We start from the raw sequence: 25,154 nt of genomic DNA on the forward strand, positions 1-25,154 counted from the left end.
TGGATGGCAGCTCATCAGATGATACTAAATCTCAGCAAGACAGAGCTGCTGTACATCCCAGCAGATGCATTCCCATGCCAAGATCTGAGATCTCTCCATCTGTTACTACACACAATCTTAGGATGGTCTTGCACAACCTCATTTTCACTTCACATCCAGTGTTGGGCATGCTACTTTCAAAAAGTAATTAGTTATAGTTACTAGTTACTTTTCCCAAAAAGTAACTGAGTTAGTAACGGAGTTACTTTGTCATAAAAGTAACTAATTACCAGGGAAAGTAATTATTCCGTTACATTTTGTGTTACCCCCCCCCAAAAAAAAAAAAAAAAAAAAATCAAATTCAATTAGTGTAATCATAAAAGTGAATGTTAAATGTGTTTAATGACTGAAATGGACACTTAACAGAACCAATTAGTAACGTTATCTACACTATATTAATATTTTTGTGGGACAATGTGAGATAAGACATCTATCAAATTTAAGTAGTTATTAAAATTATGTTACTAATTATTGGCCACTGACGAGGACAAACGCTTTGTTCCTCGACATAATGTGCATTGCACGTACACATTTTTGCCTTTTATTTCAAGTAATGAAAAGTAATGGCTGTATTTCCAATGTGAAAACGCAGTGTTGGGCTGACCGCTCGCCATTGCTGTGTCTTCTGATTGAAAGTGTGCGCAGTAGTGCAGTACGTATGCTGTCCAAATCTACTCTGATTGGCTTACTATGCCGTTGTCTCGCATCTCCCCACCCCACACGAAAGCAGAGTAAAGAAAGGCTGAACGAGCAGCGTGCCAGATAAGAACAGCTTTAATGAAGTAACGCATAGTATTTTATTGTAAGTAACGGGAACGGCGTTATAACAATGTAAAAAGTAATTAGTTAGACTACTCGTTACTAAAAAAAGTAACGCCGTTAGTAACGCCGTTTATTTCTAACGCCGTTATTCCCATCACTGTTCACATCACTAAATTGACTTGGCTATACAGATTTTTCCTTTACAACATTAAGAAGATCTGGCCATTTCTCTCCACATGGCCCATTCGGGTCCTTGTTCAGCAGCTTGTCATTTCAAAACTGGACTACTGAACCTTGAGCCTGACAGGTTTGCCCCGTGCGTCATCTGATCCCAGCAACTGATCCAGAATGTAGCTGCACAGCTTGTTTTCAATCTCTCCAATTTCTCCTACACTACTCCTTTGGTGCGCTCCCTTCACTCTCTTCCTGTAGCTGCCTAAATCAGATTTAAAACGCTGCTGCTTGCCTGTAAAGCCAAAACCATCAATTAAAACTGTTCTCTGACCTGCACCCAAGTAGTGGAACAAACGTCCCCTGGCTGTTTCAACAGCAGAGTCCCTGTCAGTCCTCAAATAAAGACTAAAGAGCTACCTTTTCACAAAGCACTTGAATTAGCACTTAGTTTATATACTATTAAAATTTGTTATACTTTTTTGTTGCACTTTAAAAAAAGCAAAACAACTTTTTATAGTCTACTCCCCAGCAGGCTTTTTAGACTGACGGTTTTTAGACTTAGTCTCTGACCTAATTGAAGGATGAAGAGGTGTTTTTGATAGAGACTGCAAAACACTTTTGCAAGTTGCTCTGGATAATGGCATCTGCTTAATGCTGTAAATGTAACACTGAGCTTGAGACAGGATACCCAGGAAGTGATGCTGGTTCACCACAGGGCATTAAGCATGCAGACACTTCACACGGACAGTAACCTGAACTCAGGATTTAACTGGGGGCTGGAACGGTGAGGAAGCAACACAACCCACTGTGCCACATTGCTGCCCTATTTATAATACATTGTCAATATGGGGGGTTAAAAAAAAATACCCCTTAGAGGTTTCAAAATTTTCTCCCTAAAAGCCTGACCTAATGTGGCTGCTCATGTCAGAGTGGGTTACAGACACAAAGTTTATAGCTTATGCAAATGAAATGGCACATTAAGAGCCATATCTGTGTCGATTAAATGGCACAAAGAATCATATCTGTTTCGAGAACAATTTGCATCACTGTAGAACCCTAACTATTTGCTTATCTGAGGTCTATTTGTTGACCAGAAGCTCCAACACATACTGTGGGTAGCTATTACAAGATTAACAGATATGTGAGGATGTGAGTGATTCTGCTTACCTAGGACAGCTTTAGTTAAAACTTTACAGTCTGCACACTTTAAAACGTGTATTTATCATCAGGTATAGTACAAATTCATTCACATTCTCACATATAATGTAATGTAACTAGCCCAGATATGATTTACATGGAGTCTGTGATACATAACCAGACAGTCTGTGATTCTTGAATTTTGTTAGGTGGTAAAAAACAAACCATCAATGCCATAATGCCTATAAATGGTAAAGGAAAACTCTGGGCCTATTTTCCCATCTGTTTGGGTCCAAATTTTTACTAGGGACAAAAATGATTGAAATTGGTCCAGTGTTTAGTTTAACACTATAACCAACAACGACTACACAATGTAATCCCATGGGGCAATCATCCACATCAAAGTAAACCGCTTGTTTTTGCCACTGACAAGACTGAAGACTGAAAATGACTGTTTCAACACATTATTTTACCTTTCTCTTCTTTAGGTCTCAAATGCAACACCCCATTCAGTGCCTGTAGTTGATTATCACACAGGGGTTGTTTTCTGATGTCTACAAAAGGAGAAATCATGCAGAATTTGTGACATAGTCAATTTCCAAAGTAATTCCCAAATGATGAATTGATGAGGAGAACATGGATGAGGTATTTGGACTGGAAGAAGAGAAAGGTAAAATGATGACTGGAGAAACAAATTCTTTACAGTCATTGTGGTAAACACACACACACACACACACACACACACACACACACACACACACACACACACACACACACACTTCTAATAACATTATGAGCCTGTCAATGGTGAAAATAAGTGGCTTACTTTATTGTTGATGATTTCCCCATAGGATTACATTGTATAGCCATTTTGTGATTGTCAGTTGTAGTGTTTTAACCCAATACTGCACCGATTTAAAGCATTTTTGTCCCTAGTAAAATTTTTGGACCTAAACAGATGGGAAAATAGGGCCTAGGTTTAAAAAAAAAAAAATCAGAGTTTTCCTTTAATGTCTTCCCTTCTTTTAATCTAAAGACACTTTAGAAAGAAAGCATAACCGGGGTCCCGTGAGCGTTTCATCTTTTTACAGTGGAGAAAATCAAAATCCAGTCAAAGTTATTATATAGTTCTTACAGTTATTAGCTGTACTTACTGTTGTTTTAGTGACCACTCAAGTTGAATGCGTTTTTTTATTCAAACCCTAAAAACTCAAAAATAAGGGTTACCTTAGTCTGTGACAGTCTAAGACAGACAGACAGACAGACAGACTAATTGTCTGTCTGTGGATACTTCCAGAATAAAAATCTCTCTGACTCAAAAACACACAAAATATTATTGGACATTTTTGAAAAATGAGATAAATATTTGAATAGTTGTGTTAATTATAATATATATATATATATATATATATATATATATATATATATATATATATATATATATATATATATATATATCAGTGCTGAGGAGGTCTTAAGAATGTATTTACTGTTAGAGTCCCTGGCTGCAAAAAGTTTGAAAACTCCTGGTTTAGACCTATAAGCCCAAACAAATTAGCAAGCAATTACATTTAAAATGTACTGTATATAAAATAAACCTTTTTTCACAAAAGTAGCCAACATAGCTTCTATCAAAACAAATGCAAGTTTTTATTGATGCTGAGCTAACGTACCAGTCCAGATGCAAACATGCAATAACAAGCAAATCAGCAGCAGGAAATGGCACAAACGAAAACATATCTCGCCCACCTCTTGACAGCATGAACTTCTCTATAGAGCAATTAATCTGCTGCTGCTTACTCAGGCAAAACACTGACTGCTTACAAGTTGATGGCTGCAGAAGTGTTAAAAGTAAAAAAGTGTTACGTCAAATTACTCATTTAAATAAATCCTCTGGTAAAATCTAAGTAAAAAGTTGATTCCTCACTCAACTTGAAAGAAAAATATGAACTCTTAAATTTACTTAAAGTACAAACCCACATTAGAAAAAAGTTGGGATGGTAAGGAAAATGCAAATAATAAAGAAGTGATATTTATAAATTTACATTGACTTGTATTTCATTGCAGACAGAATAAACCCAAGATATTTCATGTTTTATCTGGTCAATTTCATTTATTAATATACATCTATTGCTGCATTTCAGGCCTGCAACACATTAAAAAAATAAATAAATAAAAAAGTTGGGACAAGGCAATTTAGGGTTAGTAATGAGAAAACAAATAAAAATGTGATTTGAAACAGGTGATGTCAACACGTGATTGTAATCATGATTTGGTACAAAATCAGTATCCAGGAAAGGTCTAGTCTTTGAGGAGCAAAGATGGGCCAAGGATCTCCAATTTCTCAACAAATGCATGAGAAAATTATTGAAATGTTTAAAAACAATGTTCCTCAAAGAAAGCTATGAAGGGATTTGGATATTTCACCTTCCACGGTACATCAGATGATTAAAATGATTCAAGGAATCTGGAGGAATTTCAGTGTGTAAAGCGCAAGGGCACAAGCCTAAGCTGAACACCCGTGATCTCCAATCCCTCAGACAGCACTGCATGAAGAACCATCAGTCATCTAGAGCTGATATAACCACATAGGCTCGGGATTACTTTAGCAAACCTTTGTCAAGCACTATAATATGGAGTTACATCCACAAATGCCAGTTAAAACTTTACTGTGTCAAAATAAAGCCTTATGTTAACGGTGTCCAGAAGTGCTGTAAACTTCTCTGGCATCTGAAGCATCTGGGATGGACCACCACACAGTGGTAACATATATTTTGATCAGAAAATCAGTATTTCAGGTCTTTTGTGAAAGAAACGGATGCCACGTACTCCGGACCAAAGATGAAAAGGATTATCCAGACTGTTACCAGTACCAAGTCCCAAATCTAGGGTCTGTCATGGTATGGGGTTGTGTCAGTGGCCTTGGCAAAGGTAACTTACACTTCTGTGATGGCAGCATTAATGCAGAGAAGTACATTGAGATTTTGGTGTAATATATGCTGCCTTCTAGAGGACATCGTTTCCAAGGATATTTCAACAAGACAATGCAAAACCACATTTTGCACACTTTACAAAGGCATGGCTGTGGAAGAAGAGGGTGCCTGTCCCCTCTGTCCCCAATAGAGAATTTGTAGCGAATTTTGAAATGAAAAATGTGACAATGATGGTCCTGTACTGTTGCACACCTTAAGACCTGTTTGCAGGAAGAATGGGACAAAATAATACCTGATTTGCTTCACTGCTTGGTTCCTAAGCATATTTTAAGTGTTGTGAGAAGGAATGGCAACATCATAAAGTGGTAAATGCTTTACTGTCCCAACTTTTTTTTTTAAATTGTTTTGCTCGAATCAAAATTGAAATAAGTATTTATTTTGAAAAAAAATAAATCAGGAAGTAAAACATCAAATAATGTGCTGCTGTATTGTTTTGATTGCAATACAGGTCAAAGATTATTTACAATTCATTGTTTTCAGTTTTAATTTCAACATACCGTCCCCACTTTTTTCTGATTTGGGGTTGTATTAAAGTAAAAATGCAAGAAAGATTACGCATTCAAACATCAATGATTTTAGTGACTTTAGTGACCCTTTTCTCAAGAAACTTTTGCTAAGGCTAACTAACAATTCCTTATCTCTCAAATGTTAGCTAGCATGATAACTTGGACAATACAAAATAGCTGAATGCTAATATTGAGCTGTGCTGGTGTAAGTTGCCTTGATAAAGTGTACAGTGCCACCAATATATTACAGTGATTAGTTTTAGGCCTCATTCATTTTCACGTCTGTTAAAATCTCATCTCATCTCATCTCATTATCTGTAGCCGCTTTATCCTTCTACAGGGTCGCAGGCAAGCTGGAGCCTATCCCAGCTGACTACGGGCGAAAGGCGGGGTACACCCTGGACAAGTCGCCAGGTCATCACAGGGCTGACACATAGACACAGACAACCATTCACACTCACATTCACACCTACGGTCAATTTAGAGTCACCAGTTAACCTAACCTGCATGTCTTTGGACTGTGGGGGAAACCGGAGCACCCGGAGGAAACCCACGCGGACACGGGGAGAACATGCAAACTCCGCACAGAAAGGCCCTCGCCGGCCACAGGGCTCGAACCTGGGCCTTCTTGCTGTGAGGCGACAGCGCTAACCACTACACCACCGTGCCGCCCCTGTTAAAATCTGTATTAGTAAAAGGATTTAGATTCCTTGAAGTGGTACGATTCTAAAAATTTCACATTACGATTTGACAAATGTATTAATGTATTTAGAAATCTAGTGAGGAGAAAGTGGAGATTTTTCTTCTGAAATATACGAAATCAATAGTATAAGGTGAATAAAAAACTTGAGTACATAAAAAATTATATGGCAATACATAGAGAGAGGGGTGGCACAGTGGTGTAGTGGTTAGCGCTGTCGCCTCACAGCAAGAAGGTCCGGGTTCAAGCCCCATGGCTGGCGAGGGCCTTTCTGTGAGGAGTTTGCATGTTCTCCCCGTGTCCGCGTGGGTTTCCTCTGGGTGCTCCGGTTTCCCCCACAGTCCAAAGACATGTAGGTTAGGTTAACTGGTGACTCTTAATTGACCATAGGTGTGAATGTGAGTGTGAATGGTTGTCTGTGTCTATGTGTCAGCCCTGTGATGACCTGGTGACTTGTCCAGGGTGTACCCCGCCTTTCGCCCGTAGTCAGCTGGGATAGGCTCCAGCTTGCCTGCGACCCTGTAGAACAGGATAAAGCGGCTAGAGATAATGAGATGAGATGAGACATACAGAGAGTTCTTACCTGCATGGTTGGAGACTGATATATTCTGTCAGGGGTGGTGTCTATCAGCTCCTCTTCATCAGCAGTAGCTCGCTTGTAGGATGACATCTGGAAGGTTAAATGGAGAAAAGATTCCCTCAATGACTCCATACTAAAACCACACCCTCACTGTTCAGTGTGCGTTTGTGCCTGTTTTTTGCCGCTGTAGTCTGTGAGAATCCTTTGCAATAGAGGTTCTCCTAGAATCCATCAGGAGGAGTCTAGATAAGGACTCCTGCAACAAACTCAAGCAATCTCTGTCTTCAGCATGTGCGTGTGTGTGGGGTCGCTTCCTTCACCTCCCCCACCTCCAGATATCTCTTCCTCTGGCACAAAGTTTTTCACCTTTTCTCCTCCACAGTTCGTAAACTCTCCCTCAGGTTTAAACTCCAAAGTACTGTCAGAAATACCCCTGCATTGGGAGCATGATTTGTGTTGTTCAGAAATTCTGTGACCAACTTTCTTCCAGTAAGTTTTGGCAGTCCATATTGGGCAATGCGCTCATGAAAAACAAAGTTGACTTGATCAACTTGTGTGTGGTTTAAAAAAATAAAAAATAAAATAAAAAATGGTTGTGAGTATGTGTGGTTCAGAAATGACAGAGAGAGAAAGTGGAAGAGAGAGCGAGTACATGCATTCCATAGTGTGGTTTCATTTAGAACAGGGAGGGAACTTTTAGTGGTTCGTCTCCGCCCAATGTTTCCTGCCCCTAAGACATTCCAGGCCAAGGGGTGGAGTGTTTTTTTTTTTTTAAACAAGGGCACTCCCACTCCAAGGTCCTGTTACTGTCATTGAATAGGTGAGAGAACCATGCTACCCCAACACATTCAATAAAATCTTTAATCTCTTTAATCAGCAGCATTGGTTACATTTCCACCTTTTAATATCTGACTCCACCTGTACTTTTACATCGTAAAATAAGCAAACACTCAAACAGAATTTCCAGAAGCAGGCTCAAGGTTCAGAACTGAATTTCTTTCTCCTAAGGCCAAGCCTCCATGATCTCAATGCCACCTAAGGTTCTTTCCAACAATACTACTCAAGACAAAACATCAGCCAGTTAAAACCTTTAACACAGTCCAGGCCTTAAGTCACAGAACCTGCTGTGTTTTATTCAAAATCTTCAGAAAGAACGAAACCCAGCCTACTACTGATAAGCATTTGGTTTGCTCAGCAGTGACATTGCCCAAGTCAACTTCGTATAACGTGAAAAGGGCAAGACACAGGCATCTTGTGGGTGGATATGTGCATAGAGGGATGAGAGGTGATGTGAGGTGATAAGGTCTGTCAATAAAAGCTGGCTCTTGTCAGCTCCTTGGTAGACAGTCAGCTCTACATGGAATAGCAAATTATGAGAGTATTTTGAGTTATTACAAAAGAAAAAAACATACTAGACGACAAAGATAAATCCTTGATTCAAAATGAGAAAGATACTGCTATTTTTTGAGGTCATGAAGATGCTTGTTTAAATGTTAAGTGGAATACAACTGAACAAATATTATCAAACCCCCCCCCATATATATATATACCGTAAAATACCAAATAATAGCCGAGTTCCAATTAACCGCCGAGTTCCCTTTAACGGCCGGGTGTACGCGTGTGTTGTGACAAATAAAGGCCGGTTCCGAATACTCGCCGGGGTCTAAAAAAAAAAAAAAGCGTCCGAACGTTCTATCTAGAACCTTGAGGCCCAGCACTTTTCTGGTTTTCTGGTGTTTAAACGATTTTGCATTGCATAGTTTTCTACCGAAACAATATGAATGAATGAATGAATGAATGAATGAAATTATTTCTATAATACTGTTTACAACATTTTGTTACGTGATAATAAACATGCCATTTCAATGTTATAATCTTGGTCTACCGTAATATTTCTTGAGGAATGCAACTCCGTAACTTTTGACAGATGTCTTAGCCACCCCTTTGGGTATACCCAACGAAAGCCAGCGTGTGTGGTGACATTGAGGACTGCGGGTTTCCAAGGTTGGACTGCTGCTTCTGTTAAACGACCTAAATTGCCGAATGCATGCGTCAAAGCACACACTGAGTTTTATTAAAGACCTTATACCATTTCACTTGCCCTTACCCATTCGGATCTGGAAGACGCTTTACAAAAAAGGTGAGAGCGTTCTAACATGCATTTCAGTCTGCTCGCGGCCAATCTAATCCAAGGGGCCTTTTCAACAAGTAATCTGTCATGCAAGTTGGGCAGAAGCACGCGTCAGGCAGGCAACATGTAGGCCTACAAGTCAGTAACCTATTCAACTAACTTTCATCCGAACTTTAAGTTTTCTACGGGGTCGAGCCACCGTACCAACTCACTCGGGGAATAGGCTCATATCGGCCAAATAGGGAGACGTCTTGGAGAGAAACGTGAGAATGCAAGATGACAGTATGTAGCCACTGCAGGTCACTTATTTTTCAGCATAAGCATAAAACCCTTTGGTTTGACACTTCGCACCCTAATTATGTTGCTTCAACGTCGCGCCCTCCATGCAATTTCAGATTGACAGACATCGCGAAGCACAAAGGGTGGAGGCTGCATGGGTGAGGGTGATAGCAAGTGACCATAACTTTGCAGATTAATTAAATCACAGTGCTGCGCACAGACAATGGTGTGGTTTCTTGATTATTTTGTAAAGCATGCGCTTAACTAGTCATTAACAGGAAAAGGTGTGTGATTTATCCTTTATCCACCCCGACTGTGCCATGCGAAGATGCATTCTGCGTCTTCAAAATTCCCCGAAGTCGGCACCGTGCTATCTGTAATCTAACTCTAAACAAACTGTAAGTTATACTGGTTAAAAGTAGGCCTATCTGAGAATGATTTTTTCCCCGTTTTGAGGTAGATTTTGGGGAAGGTATTTGTGAAGAAGGAATTAATCGCCTGTTCCAAATAGCCGCCTAGTCTCTAATACGCGCCGGGTCTCTTACGTGATTGAGACAAATAATCGCCCGGGCTATTATTTGGTATTTTACGGTATATATATATATATATATATATATATATATATATACCGTATATATATATATATATATATATATATATATATATATATATATATATATATCGCCCGGGCTATTATTTGGTATTTTACGGTATATATATATATATATATATATATATATATATATATATATATAGCCTAAACCTAAGATGGCTGTCTCAGTGGCATAGAGTGTACTGTTGCCTCCTCTTGGAGCTAAATTATTATATAAAATAATTAATATCTTATATATTATACAATATATAAGACAGAACAAGAATCAAACCCAGATGCCAAACAACTGCCAAACTTCCTGCCTCAAACATTCTTTGCATGTCCACCAGCTTATGGTATTCATGAGTACAAGCCCCTCGGGTATTTGTGCACATTCATTTCAACGTTGGAATATTTGGACACTTTCCTAGCATACCTTTTGGCAGCAGAGGTTTTGTACAGAGTAGATCCTAGCTGCATGCACACACAACTCAAACAAAATATGAAATAAAACTTCAACTTTACTTTGCTAGATAGCCAGAAGTTAGTAAATCTAGTAAAGGGTGGCCTAACCTTGCCTCAGAACCAGGTGGATCCTGTCTGACGTTTGGGAAAGATTAGTGTCTCTCCAGCTGCCTCGGAACAAGAGGCTGAGTAGGGGTCAGATGAGCAACAATCCAGTGGTATGATGCCATCAGCAGTGTAAATGCACCCATGCCCTTTCCCACAGCCTGTTATATTAAGAGAGTTATTGTGCATTTAATAATAATAATAATAATAATAATAATAATAATAATAATATGTGCTCTAATTTCAGTGATTAAGCATTTAAAAAGGTTTCATATTTAATAATTTGTTCACTGCTGTCATGTGATTACTAAACAAATAATTAATCAAACTGAAAAAATTCACAATTTATAAAGATCATTCATCAGTAGCCACTCTATCCTTGTCAGGGTCATGGTGAATCTATTCTATGGACATCAGATTGGAACATACCCTCGATTGCACATCAGTTCATCGTAGGGCACCACACCCTTTATGCTTGCCACATCACCAGAGCATTTATTTCAGCACTACAATTTAATGGTGTTTAGTGGCTGAATTACACTGAATTATGACTTTTACATCGTAACCTCCTGGGAACCAAGAAAAAAAATGTGTCTCTCAATTTCTCTTTTGTTGTGATTTCCTTACTAGGCATTTCCCAGCAGCCCTCCTAGTCACATGATATATCATTGGAAAGCCCAGAATGTACTCTTTACAAGACACCAGGATTCAAGTGAATAGCTTGAAAGAGTAAGAGGGTGTGCACGTAAAACAAATGTCAACTACAGAGGACACAAGTCTATGGGTTAGTTCTGAGGAGGACATGACTATTAAAGAGTGCTGAACAGTCAACAACAACCAAAAAAAAAAAAAAAAACACCAAACCCCACAACAATTCTCATTTACTTCACAGAGAAGCCAAATATTCAAAACACAGAACTGTTTTTTTTTCTTAAAATGCTTATTTACAACTCCATGAGGAGTGCACAGGTGTGTATGGTCTCACAAGTGCTGCAATCTTTTTTCAAACCTGTTTTTAAGGTCAAATCTGATTGATGACATCCATAACAACATGTTTTTCTGAATAAAAGCATCTGCCAATTAAATGCAACTATCCCTTCTCATAGTCACCAGACTTTTATTCTCTCTCTCTCTCTCTCTCTCTCTCTCACACACACACACACACACACACACACACACACACACACACACACACACCTGTTTACAAGCTGTATATACCCATCACATACTCAACTGTTTCACTTTATTTTGCCAAATCTACTCCAGTTCCCTATAAGTTCACCATGTCAAAAAAGTTCTGCAGTGGTAACTGGAAAAATCACCATTTCATGAAAGCTGAAAAGTATTAATTCCATGTATGCCTCGACACATTTCTAAAGAAATCAGTAGAGATGGCATCTTAATGGCCAACGCTAAAGTTCGTACTGTCATAGAAAGGTCAATTTTACAAACCTCCAGAGGTTTTTAACCTTTGCCAAATTTTAGAAATGTTTTAGTTGAAACTGGCTCCAGTGGCACAGTGATAGCAGTGCTGCCTCACAGCTCTAAGGTTCCTGGTTTGTGAAATTTTTTTAAAATTGAAAATGGGGAGTTAATGGCTGTCAAAACAGTACGAGAAGAACAGTGTCATTTGCTAGAGGTGGCTAAACATCCACTGGTGTAAACAGTGAACAATTTCTGTTTCTGATTTTCCCATTCCAGACATACTATTCTTCCAGAGCCATGTTTTGTAGCAGCCATTGGGACATTAAACTCATGTTCCTCTAATACCATGAGAATCTCATCATGTGGACTTGTACCTTGATGGCCACATTTCAGTTATAAAACATCAAGGGTTTGGTGGTAATTTACGCTTGCCTAATCCTACTGCCGGGCGGCACGGTGGTGTAGTGGTTAGCGCTGTCGCCTCACAGCAAGAAGGTCCTGGGTTCGAGCCCCGGGGCCGGCGAGGGCCTTTCTGTGCGGAGTTTGCATGTTCTCCCCGTGTCCGCGTGGGTTTCCTCCGGGTGCTCCGGTTTCCCCCACAGTCCAAAGACATGCAGGTTAGGTTAACTGGTGACTCTAAATTGACCGTAGGTGTGAATGTGAGTGTGAATGGTTGTCTGTGTCTATGTGTCAGCCCTGTGATGACCTGGCGACTTGTCCAGGGTGTACCCTGCCTTTCGCCCGTAGTCAGCTGGGATAGGCTCCAGCTTGCCTGCGACCCTGTAGAAGGATAAAGCGGCTAGAGATAATGAGATGAGATGAGAGAGATGAATCCTACTGCCCCCATCCCTACCCCTAGTTTTGGAGTGCCCTCCACTGGTAGTGGCCTTTCAAAACACAAGGGGTTGGGGTTGAAATCTTAACATTGGAAATGGGACACCACTCTTTACATCATCAGTAACTGATAATGTCACATACAACCATAATTGCAGGGGGTATCATGGCTCAGATGGCTAAGGCACCATACCATAAATCCAGGGACCCGGGTTCGATTCCGACCCGAGGTAATTTCCCAATCTCTCCCCATCTCTCTCTCCCGCTCATTTCCTGTCTCTCTACAGTGTCCTATCTATAAAAAAAAAACCATAATTGCAAAAAAAGTTAGGACGCTATGTAAAACAAATAAAAACAGAATGCAAATAATTTGTAAATCCTTTTTGATTTCTATTCAGTTGAATACAAAGACAAGATATGTAAATGTTCAAACTGAAAAACTTTCTTATTTTTGTAAAATATACACTCATTTTGAATCTGATGCCTTCAATATTTTCAAAAAAGTTGGGACAGGGGCAGGTTTACCACTGTGTTACATCACCTTTTCTTTTAACAATATTTAGTAAGCATGTGGGAACTAAGGACACTAATTGTTGAAATTTTGAATGCAAAATTCTTTCCCATTTTTGCCTGATATACGACTTCATTTGCTCAACAGTCTGTTGTCATATTTTGAGCTTCATAATGCACTACACATTTTCAAATGGGAGGCAGGCAGGCCAGTTTAGGACCCACACTCTTTTACTACAAAGCCATGCTGTTGTAACACGTGCAGAATTGTCTTGCTGGGATAAGCAGGGATGCCCCTGGAAAAGACGTTGTTTGGATAACAGCACATGTTCTAAAACCTGTATGTAACTGGACATTAATGGTGCCTTCACAGATGTGCAAGTTACCAATGCCATGTGCACTAGCATACTCCCATACCATCACAGATGCTGGCTTTTGAACTACTTCCTGGTAACAATCTGGATGGTCCTTGTCCTCTTTAGCTCAGAGAACACATTGTCCATGATTGCCCAAAACGATTAGAAATGTGGACTCGTCAGACCACAGCACACTTTTCCACTTTGTGTCAGTCCATTTGAAGGCCTCTGCATGCTCTTGCGACAAGGCTTTCGCAGATAGCTTTTCGCAGACAATTGTAATTTATCATTTTGCGGGGAGTAATAGGCGTGCGCGATATTATTCACCGCCACAACGCAAGGGGGCGCGAAGTCGCGAAATTGCTAGGAGTAGTTGGTGGGTGTGGTTAGTGGAGTGTTTATCCTCCGGTTACTTATAATGACTAGAACTGGAGTTGTATAGATGTACGTACTTCCTCACTTCCTCGATCAACCGCTCTTCGTGCTGCTCCATCTTCGCTCGTGTTTTTAAAAATGGCGGTCGTGAAACCAAACCAAACCGGGAAAGTAGGGAAGCGGAAGTGCGTGTACAGCGGATGTAGAGTGGACCAATCAGAGCCCTCTTGTCTGCGACGCTGTCTGCGAGGCTGCCTGCGGTGGTCACAATTTGGGAGGTGCGCGCAGAGCGTCTGCGAAGGGGGGGGGCTTCGCAGACGCCATCTGCGAGGACTGGGTTGTCAGCATAAATTGGCCTTGAGATGAGCTCGGGCCCAGAAAATTTGGCAGCATTTTTGGAGTTGTTGCTATATGGGTTTCGCTTTGCATGGTACAATGTTGTAGATATAGCAAAGAACTGTGTTTACTGACAACGGTTTTCTGAAGTGTTCCCAAACCCATCAAGTAATATCCTTTATACAATCATGTGGGTTTTAAATTCAGTGCTGCATGAGGGATCAAAGGTAATGGCATTCAGTGTTGGTTTTCAGCCTTGCCCCTTACGTGCAGAGATTTCTCTAGATCTTTCAATATTATGGATTCTCGATGGTCAAATTCCTAAAGTCCTTGCAACTATAGGTTGAGGAACGTTGTTGTTCTTAAACTGTTGGACTACTTGCCCATGCAGTTTTTCACAAACTGATGAACTTCGCCCCATCCTTGCTTGTGAATGACTGAGCCGTTCCAATTACCATTTAACCTGCTTAATGTTCCAAACAGGTGCTTTTTTTGAGCATTTCACAACTTTCTCAGTCTTTTGTTGCCCCTGTCCCAACTTTTTTTGAAACATATTAGAGGAATCAAATTCAGAACGAGTGCATGTTTATTAAAAAGTTTCAGTTTGAATGTTAAAATGTCTCGTCTTTGTATTCAATTGAATATAGGCTGAAAAGAATTTGCAAAACATTGCATTCCATTTTTATTTATGTTTGACACAGCATCTCAAGTTTTTTGGAATTGGGGTTGTACGTAACACATCAGTGAAGAGCACTTTTCATCTCAGAAATATTGCTAAGATAAGAAATTTAATGTCACTACATGACGCGGAAAAACTAGTTCATGCTTTCGTTACCTCCAGGTTGGATTATTGTAATGCCTTACTGTCTGGATGTTCCAATAAGTGCATAAACAAGCTCCAGTTAGTTCAAAATGCAGCAGCAAGAGTCCTTACGAGAACTAGAAAATATGACCACATCACCCCTGTCTTATCCACACTGCATTGGCTCCCAATCAAATTTCGTATTAATTATAAAATACTACTATTGACCTTTAAAGCATTGAATGGTCTCGCACCACAGTACCTGAGTGAACTTCTGGTCCTCTATGACCCGCCATGCCTACTTAGATCAAAAGGTGCAGGCTATTTGCTGGTATCTCGTATAGTGAAGGGTACATCGGGGGCAGAGCCTTTTCTTACAAAGCCCCACAGTTATGGAACAGCCTTCCAAGTAATGTTCGGGAATCAGACACAGTCTCAGCATTTAAAGGGCTGATGACACGTTTTTGACATCTTTGGCGATGTTTTATAACATAAAAAGTAATTCCCGATGATCCATATATTAATTCACGAAGGCGCCTATTTTACAAGTTATGATAAAAACGCGGCTATTTGGGCAAATTTGACGGGGCTGCAGCACCCAGGAGACGAAAGAGGAGGAGGGGCTATATGACGTCAGCGAAAGAATCTTCCTCCTAACTTACCAGTTTGTTGTTGATGCGAGAGGTGTTCAGTTTATCATTATTAGTATTATTATTATACATTATACATTATATATATATATATATATATATATATATATATATATATATATATATAGTTATTATGCCTTCGCGTTGTGTTGCCGGCTTTTGCTCCAAAACCCACAAGGAGGGGGTAAGTTTATTCAAGTTTCCCAGAGATCCCGAGCTGCATGCGAAGTGGGTGAAGCAAGCGCACTCGTGACAAGTGGGAGCCCTTGCCAACATCCGTCCTGTGCTCTGAACACTTCGATTTGGATTGTTTTGACACCCTTCCTGCTTAAAGGAATCTCTTGGGTGTTCAGTTCAGCACAAACGTGTGCTGCTACCATCAGCAGTGCCTACAGTATTCCAGAGGGGGTCTACTAGTAGCTATGCCAGATCCAGCAGTCGCCTGGGACAAGGCGACTCCTCCAAAGACAGTCCAACTGTCAGAACATGTGTTGAGAAATGACATAAGATAAAGGTACGTAGAGTTATAGAGTGCTCCGACATGATGCTAAAAATAGTAACCATGCGGTCTGCGCGGCCATCTTGGAAGTGACTCGCTCCAGAGCGCTCATAGAGTACACATCATACAGTACACATTCATGATAATCATAAATGTAATCATAAAGTCGGCGTGATATCAGTCATGTATTTGCTTGTGAAAGCTTGCACTGTCTTCGATGGTGTTGGATGGTTTGTTTACGTCTTAGTACTAATACAAAAAAACTGATCTATGGGTATGGGCATCATATCGCCTAGTCTTCCTCCTCACTTGCTGGTTTGTTGATGTGACAGATTTGTAGTAGCAGTTGTAGTATTTTGCCTTTGCATTGTGGTCTCTTATTGCCAAGTTGAAAGAATTTATTTCTCAAAGCAAACACTGAGGGAAAGCTAACTTAGCCAGACAAGTAGGCTACAGATTGTCATTTGCTTACGCTGATGTAGGTTATCAAATATTTTGCTTCATTCAAGGATAAAACTAAGAAGCCATAAACTAGAAGACGTGCCTGCCAATATTATCCTAAATGTATCACGGATCAGGCATAGTCGTAAGCTTATTATGTTAGCCGTTTGCATGCTCCATTAGGAACTATGTATTCAGTGTAGCATACGGCTTACATGATATAAACAGTGTTTACACATGCAAGACAACAATACACAATATTAAAATATTGATTCCCTAACATTTTGAACAAATACAGGTTGACCTACCAATCCTTGTTATCCAACCTTATGGTGTTCAATGCTGGGCTGTCTGCCTGTCCGCTGTCCATCTCGGAATCGGAATCGCTCTCAGATTGCACAGTAACAGGTTCAAACCTGTATGGTTGGATGCACCCGTGTTTGTCATCACTTGATTCTTCCGATCTATCCCACTCACAACACAATTCTAGACTCCCAGAAGAGGAAGAGCTAGAGAGTTCACCGGCATTTTCATGTGCCATTTCCATTGAGTAGACAGCCAGTGAACCGCAGCGTGTTCTTCCGCTGACGTCACAACATGGCCGCGAGCCACGGACCCAGTTTTCTTGCACTGTGCAATTAAAAGTTGGATATTCGCGTAACAACAGCTTCTTTTCACGTAATTATAACAGAAATCTAACATGTTTGCCATGTTGTATAGTTTATTTAAGAAACTGCATAGAGTCATGTTCGTGTCATCAGCCCTTTAAGTCTAGGCTGAAAACATATCTGTTTAGTCAAGCTTTTTGTTAATGATGTTTATGAGGTAAAGGTGTACGGTAGATCTGGAGGGTCCTCAGATATAGAGTGTTTTGGTAAACTGGGATGTATGGATGCTGTCAGTCCCCACTCGCTTGCTCACTCGAGTTTGTTGACGGTGTAGTGGCTGGTTGCTTTATGTCCTGGAGCTCCCTCATGCCTGTGTTACCTTCTGGCTCTCCCCTTTTAGTTATGCTGTCATAGTTATTGCCGGAGTCCCTGCTTGTACTCAGTGCAATACGTATACTGTTCCTACTTATTCAGGTGACATTGGGCATACCTACAGTGGTGCTTGAAAGTTTGTGAACCCTTTAGAAATTTCTATATTTCTGCATAAATATGACCTAAAACATCATCAGATTTTCACACAAGTCCTAAAAGTAGATAAAGAGAACCCAGTTAAACAAATGAGACAAAAATATTATACTTGGTCATTTATTTATTGAGGAAAATGATCCAATATTACATATCTGTGAGTGGCAAAAGTATGTGAACCTTTCCTTTCAGTATCTGGTGTGACCCCCTTGTGCAGCAATAACTGCGAATAAACGTTTGTGGTAACTGTTGATCAGTCCTGCACACCAGCTTGGGGGAATTTTAGCCCATTCCTCCATACAGAACAGCTTCAACTCTGGGATGTTGGTGGGTTTCCTCACATGAACTGCTTGCTTCAGGTCCTTCCACAACATTTCGATTCAATTAAGGTCAGGACTTTGACTTGGCCATTCCAAAACATTAACTTTATTCTTCTTTAACAATTCTTTGGTCGAACAACTTGTGTGCTTTGGGTCGTTGTCTTGCTGCATGACCCACCTTCTCTTGAGATTCAGTTCATGTCCTGACATTTTCCTTTAGAATTCGCTGGTATAATTCAGAATTCATTGTTTCATCAATGATGGCAAGCCATCCTGGCCCAGATGCAGCAAAACAGGCCCAAACCATGATACTACCACCACCATGTTTCACAGATGGGATAAGATTCTTATGCTGGAATGCAGTGTTTTCCTTTCTCCAAACATAACACTTCTCATTTCAACCAAAAAGTTCTATTTTGGTCTCATCCGTCCACAAAACATTTTTCCAATAGCCTTCTGGCTTGTCCACGTGATCTTTAGCAAACTGCAGACGAGCAGCAATGTTCTTTCTGGAGAACAGTGGCTTTCTCCTTGCAACCCTGCCATGCACACCATTGTTGTTCAGTGTTCTCCTGATGGTGGACTCATGAACATTTGCATTAGCCAATGTGAGAGAGGCCTTCAGCTGCTTAGAAGTTACCCTGGGGTCCTTTGTGGCCTCGCCGACTATTACACGCCTTGCTCTTGGAGTGATCTTTGTTGGTTGACCACTCTTGGGGAGGGTAACAATGGTCTTGAATTTCCTCCATTTGTACACAATCTGTCTGACTGTGGGTTGGTGGAGATTGGTGGTTAGAGGTGGTTTTGTAACCTTTTCCAGCCTGTTGAGCATCAACAACGCTTTTTCTGAGGTCCTCAGAAATCTCCTTTGTTCATGCCATAATACACTTCCACAAACGTGTTGTGAAGATCAGACTTTGATAGATCCCTGTTCTTTAAATAAAACAGGGTACCCACTCACACCTGATTTGTCATCCCATTGATTGAAAACACCTGACTCTAATTTTACCTTCAAATTAACTGCTAATCCGAGAGGTTCACATACTTTTGCCACTCACAGATATGTAATATTGGATCATTTTTCTCAATAAATAAATGACCAAGTATAATATTTTTGTCTCATTTGTTTAACTGGGTTCTCTTTATCTACTTTTAGGACTTGTGTGAAAATCTGATGATGTTTTAGATCATATTTATATAGAAATATAGAAAATTCTAAAGGGTTCACAAACTTTCAAGCACCACTGTAACAACCTGTGATCCCCCCCCCCCCCCCCCCCCCCAAAAAAAAAAAAAAAAAAAAATCTGTCCATCTGAGTTACATGTCGGTCCTGGGATTGAGATGCTGACCTCTTCTGCTCCTTGGACCTGCCTGATCCATCCTGGTGCCCTGTGTCTGATTGGAGTCTCATCACATCACCCCTGTGGAGGACGGCTCCATGTGGACAGTTGAAAGTCACACCTGGAGGACGCTCTGGACTCTTACAGTAATGCATTTATGGCTGAGGACTACAGTTGACTTGCTAACTTTAGGACTGCAGTTGTCATGAACAGTTTTGCACTCAAGTTTCCATCAATGAAGAGATTATAACATCAACGAAACTGACTTCATGTTAAAACTGTTAATGTTATAGTCATGTTGTTGCCCAAATGAGGATGGGTTCCCTTTTGAGTCTGGTTCCTCTCGAAGTTTCTTCCTCATGTCGTCTGAGGGAGTTTTTCCTTGCCACCGTCGCCACAGGCTTGCTCATTGGGGATAGATTAGGGATAAAATTAGCTCATGTTTTAAGTCGTTCAAATTCTGTAAAGCTTCTTTGCGACAATGCTTATTGTTAAAAGCGCTATACAAGTAAACTTGACTTGACTTTTGGCCTGCACTGATACCAGATAATCAGGGAAGTGCACAAAATTTGCTGCTACATCCTTTTTGAAGCTTCATACATAGAACACAGAAATAAATAATTGTATTGTCCCTCGCAAATTGTCATTTACACAAAAGTTCTATTGACATTGTGAATAGCGATTTTTTGAAATGCTTGTTATAATGGTCAAATTACATATTCATTTGTCTCTACATTAACTAAGATATTCCATTGGGTTTTAACATTTTTGCATGATTATTTTGGAATGTATCCCCTTTGGACATAATGTGTACAGTTGTACACATTAAGTTCCATAGCATTTTTTCTTGTGTCCGAAGGGGTTAAACTACATTTACGGGCTAGTTTCCCTGCACCAGTAGCCATGTTTCATGTTATATTGCCTCAGTTCATCATTTAGTTTTACTCCTTTTGCAGTCTGCATGTAAAAATGCTCCATTTGGAGGGTCATTTGGAGGGCTAGTGGACCATGACCCCTTGATCCCCAAAAGAAATGGGACACACTACTGTCATGCTCCACCCCGGACATCCACTCCGGAGATTACGGATCTCTCACACCAGTGCCAATCCGGATCCGGGACAAGAATTCCTTCTCTCCTGAACTCACTTCCTGGTTTTTACTGCTGCCTATTTAAAGGCCGTCCTCAGACTCTGACTTTGCCAGAACGTCTTGTTTGCTTCTCTAGCCGTTTCTGTGCCTCTCTTACGATTTTCTCTTGTTCATGGTTTTGCACTAGTGTTTTTCTGGTTCATGGTTTTTTGCGCTAAGGGTCTTTTCTTGTTCAGGGTTTTTTTGCACTAGCGTTTTTGTCTTTGCCTGTCTCATGTTTTTGTCAAGTTGTTTGTTCTCATTTTGCCCGGACTATTTTTGCCATTTGTTTTTTGTCCTGTTTGTTTACCTTTTGCCACGCCCTTTCTTCCCTGTATTAAATCATCTTATTTATTGGATTACTGTCTGTGTTCCGTGTTTGGATCCGAACTTCACCATACCTCCACCCACCCTAACAACTACCTTACAATCCCGATTCCAAAAAAGTTGGGACAAAGTACAAATTGTAAATAAAAACGGAATGCAATAATTTACAAATCTCAAAAACTGATATTGTATTCACAATAGAACATAGACAACATATCAAATGACAGCAACACATCTCAAAAAAGCTGGGACAGGGGCAATAAGAGGCTGGAAAAGTTAAAGGTACAAAAAAGGAACAGCTGGAGGACCAAATTGCAACTCATTAGGTCAATTGGCAATAGGCCATTAACATGACTGGGTATAAAAAGAGTATCTTGGAGTGGCAGCAGCTCTCAGAAGTAAAGCTGGGAAGAGGATCACCAATCCCCCTAATTCTGCGCCGACAAATAGTGGAGCAATATCAGAAAGGAGTTAGACAGTGTAAAATTGCAAAGAGTTTGAACATAACATCATCTACAGTGCATAATATCATCAAAAGATTCAGAGAATCTGGAAGAATCTCTGTGCGTAAGGGTCAAGGCCGGAAAACCATACTGGGTGCCCGTGATCTTCGGGCCCTTAGACGGCACTGCATCACATACAGGCATGCTTCTGTATTGGAAATCACAAAATGGGCTCAGGAATATTTCCAGAGAATGATCCTCTCTGGCTAAGATGTCTGCCAGTTTTCTGGAAGTCCTCTCATACTCCCGCACCAGTCAAAGGGAACTCATCCCAAAGTGCGTAGAAACATATCTGTGAAGATACTCGGTCATCCAGGACTGATGTTCCCTTCGACTGGTGCGGGAGTATGAGAGGACTTCCAGAAAACTGGCAGACATCTTAGCCAGAGAGGATCGTTCATTTTTGTCAACCTGGAATGACCAACAGAGGTGGGTGTCTATGACATCTATCAGCCACCTACAATGCAGCCATCAGCATTCGGATTCGGATTCTATTCTGATCCATGAGAGGATAAATACTTGATACTCCCTATTAGACAGACAGAACTGAGGATGCCTTTCGGATGAGAGGCGAAACGTCTTCAAGACTTTTCAAGCAAGTCCAGTTGCTCTATTCTACCAACCACAGATTACTATGTACCTGGATGATTGAATATCTTCACAGATATGTTTCTACGCACTTTGGGATGAGTTCCCTTCGACTGGTGCGGGAGTATGAGAGGACTTCCAGAAAACTGGCAGACATCTTAGCCAGAGAGGATCGTTCATTTTTGTCAACCTGGAACGACCAACAGAGATGGGTGTCTATGACATCTATCAGCCACCTACAATGCAGCCATCAGCATTCTGATTCGGATTCTATTATGATCCATGAGAGGATAAATACTTGATACTCCCTATTAGACAGACAGAACTGAGGATGCCTTTCGGATGAGAGGCGAAACGTCTTCAAGACTTTTCATGCAAGTCCAGTTGCTCTCTTCTACCAACCACAGATTACTATCTACCTGGATGACTGAGTATCTTCACAGATATATTTCCAGAGAACATTATCTGTGAACACAATTCACCGTGCCATCCGCCGTTGCCAGCTAAAACTCTATAGTTCAAAGAAGAAGCCATATCTAAACATGATCCAGAAGTGCAGACATCTTCTCTGGGCCAAGGCTCATTTAAAATGGACTGTGGCAAAGTGGAAAACTGTTCTGTGGTCAGACGAATCAAAATTTGAAGTTCTTTATGGAAATCAGGGACGTCGTGTCATTCGGACTAAAGAGGAGAAGGACGACCCAAGTTGTTATCAGCGCTCAGTTCAGAAGCCTGCATCTTTGATGGTATGGGGTTGCATTAGTGCGTGTGGCATGGGCAGCTTACACATCTGGAAAGACACCATCAATGCTGAAAGGTATATCCAGGTTCTAGAGCAACATATGCTCCCATCCAGACGACGTCTCTTTCAGGGAAGACCTTGCATTTTCCAACATGACAATGCCAAACCACATACTGCATCAATTACTGCATCATGGCTGCGTAGAAGAAGGGTCCGGGTACTAAACTGGCCAGCCTGCAGTCCAGATCTTTCACCCATAGAAAACATTTGGCGCATCATAAAACGGAAGAGACGACAAAAAAGACCTAAGACAGTTGAGCAACTAGAATCCTACATTAGACAAGAATGGGTTAACATTCCTATCCCTAAACTTGAGCAACTTGTCTCCTCAGTCCCCAGACGTTTACAGACTGTTGTAAAGAGAAAAGGGGATGTCTCACAGTGGTAAACATGGCCTTGTCCCAACTTTTTTGAGATGTATTGTTGTCATGAAATTTAAAATCACCTAATTTTTCTCTTTAAATGATACATTTTCTCAGTTTAAACATTTGATATGTCATCTATGTTCTATTCTGAATAAAATATGGAATTTTGAAACTTCCACATCATTGCATTCCGTTTTTATTTACAATTTGTACTTTGTCCCAACTTTTTTGGAATCGGGGTTGTACATGGGAGCACACAACATGGAGGAGTAGGGCCACGTGGTAGGGATAAAAGTGGGAGTCCTTTAAATAAATCTATTCTACACCCTTCCCTCAACATGTAAATCATTATAATGGCAACTACGTAAGAACATATATTATATAGATAGCCCTTGTACAAAAACTTGAATCCTTACTTGTGGAAAGTGAACCCTCCTGATTTCCAATATTTGTTTACATAATGAGTCCAGTTAATTGTGACACATTCATACCCTGTCCAAGGAATTTCATCCATTTGTTTGTGTGTCATCTTAAAGGACATTGAAAAATTAACTTTCCATCATGGTGTTGTGATGAGCCAGTGGCTCACCAATATGTTTGATGAAGCATGTTCATTCTAGTGTATTATTAAAGGGGAACTGAAGGCAAAAATTTTATCAAAATTCTATTTATCTCATTTTATAAAATGTAGGAATGCATTTCTGACAGCTATTTTGTCACTGCTATAGCAAGTTATGAGTGTTTGAAATATGCTATGTAACTTATCAGTCCATATGTCAAGGCAATGGCCGTAAACGAGATTTGCTGAGACCTGTGTGAGACTTCGTAGGACGGAAGTAAAACGTACAGCAGAAATCAAAGTGACCAACATCTGCCAACATTGTCAAAAGATGCGCGCGCCCTCCTTTGAATGCTGATGTAATCAAGCCGGAAGTTTTCCCTGTATTTGAAATTGCTCCCAACTCATTATATAGGGCACGCCATTTTGTAGTGCTGTCCAAAACCTTAGTGAGGATTATGTGGGAAATATGGTCAGTATAATCTGTATTTATCACAAAAATACATGCATGTATTTATTATTTTGAAAACCCACCAGCCACCTGATCTGGCATGTTTTAATTGTGTGACAGTAATGACGTAAATACCAGCGCGACGGACTAGTCTTTATCCTGTCATCTTTCCAACTCTTCTCTATTCCATGTTGGTTCAAAGTAGTATGGAATAATCTCCATGTCACGTACGCGAGGGAGGTGGATGTATGTGCAGAAGTATACAGTTTAATAAAGTGCAGAATATATATAGAGTGAGACAATATATACACAGGCAAACAATCCAAAACGGCAGGCTAAATCAAAAACGAGAATACAGGCAAAAGGGTCGGTCGAGGCGCAAACAGTACATCAAAGGCTAAGTGAGGGCCAGAACGAGAAATAGGCACAAGGATCGTGAAACAGGCAATCAAGACAATGGGTAGAAAGGCTCGGTAATGCATACATGTGTATCGTAATACCTCACGATGCAAATGCCTCAGCACAGCCCTTAAATAGGCAAACACATAGTTCCTTAATTGAGCTCAGGTGCACCTTGTTCATGGCACGCGTGCTGGAGTCCACTCGTTGGGCACGCAGCCCGAGGCACGCCTTCAGGTGCATGCGCCATAGTGCGCAGGACTGACACTCCATCACTGATGAAGCTGGCAAATCTCAAAATTAATCTAAATTGGAATGATATGGTGATCTGGCCGCTGTGTAAACAGTTTTCAAAATGGTAGCACTGACACTTCACGTTTGAAGTCTCGCATAAGTCTCGTGAAGATCGGGTGGATAAGCAACGCCTGCTGTGGACCATACAAACTATGTTCAACATGGCTAAAAACCGAAAAGGCTGATAAGTGTACTATAATATGCCAATACGAGTCACGATACAAGGTTAATAAAACTGAAAACGTAATTGAAT

General features: G+C 40.5%; 1 protein-coding gene across 4 annotated transcripts in view; it reads right to left on the bottom strand.

The window, feature by feature from the left end:
- ece1 (endothelin converting enzyme 1) overlaps positions 1–25,154 on the bottom strand; it is a 114,427-nt gene that overhangs the window by 49,974 nt on the left and 39,299 nt on the right. For 2 of the 4 annotated variants that reach the window (XM_060910365.1, XM_060910361.1), the window contains exon 1: positions 6,895–7,558. In XM_060910365.1, coding sequence (XP_060766348.1) covers positions 6,895–7,023 — 129 coding nt within the window. In that variant the 5' untranslated portion in view covers positions 7,024–7,558. Of the gene's footprint in view, positions 1–6,894; positions 7,559–10,466; positions 10,532–25,154 lie in introns of those variants that run through there. The other 2 variants (XM_060910364.1, XM_060910363.1) reach the window with 2 other exon arrangements.

The sequence above is a fragment of the Neoarius graeffei genome, chromosome 26 (assembly GCF_027579695.1).
Source record: "Neoarius graeffei isolate fNeoGra1 chromosome 26, fNeoGra1.pri, whole genome shotgun sequence".
Classification (NCBI taxonomy): domain Eukaryota; kingdom Metazoa; phylum Chordata; class Actinopteri; order Siluriformes; family Ariidae; genus Neoarius; species Neoarius graeffei.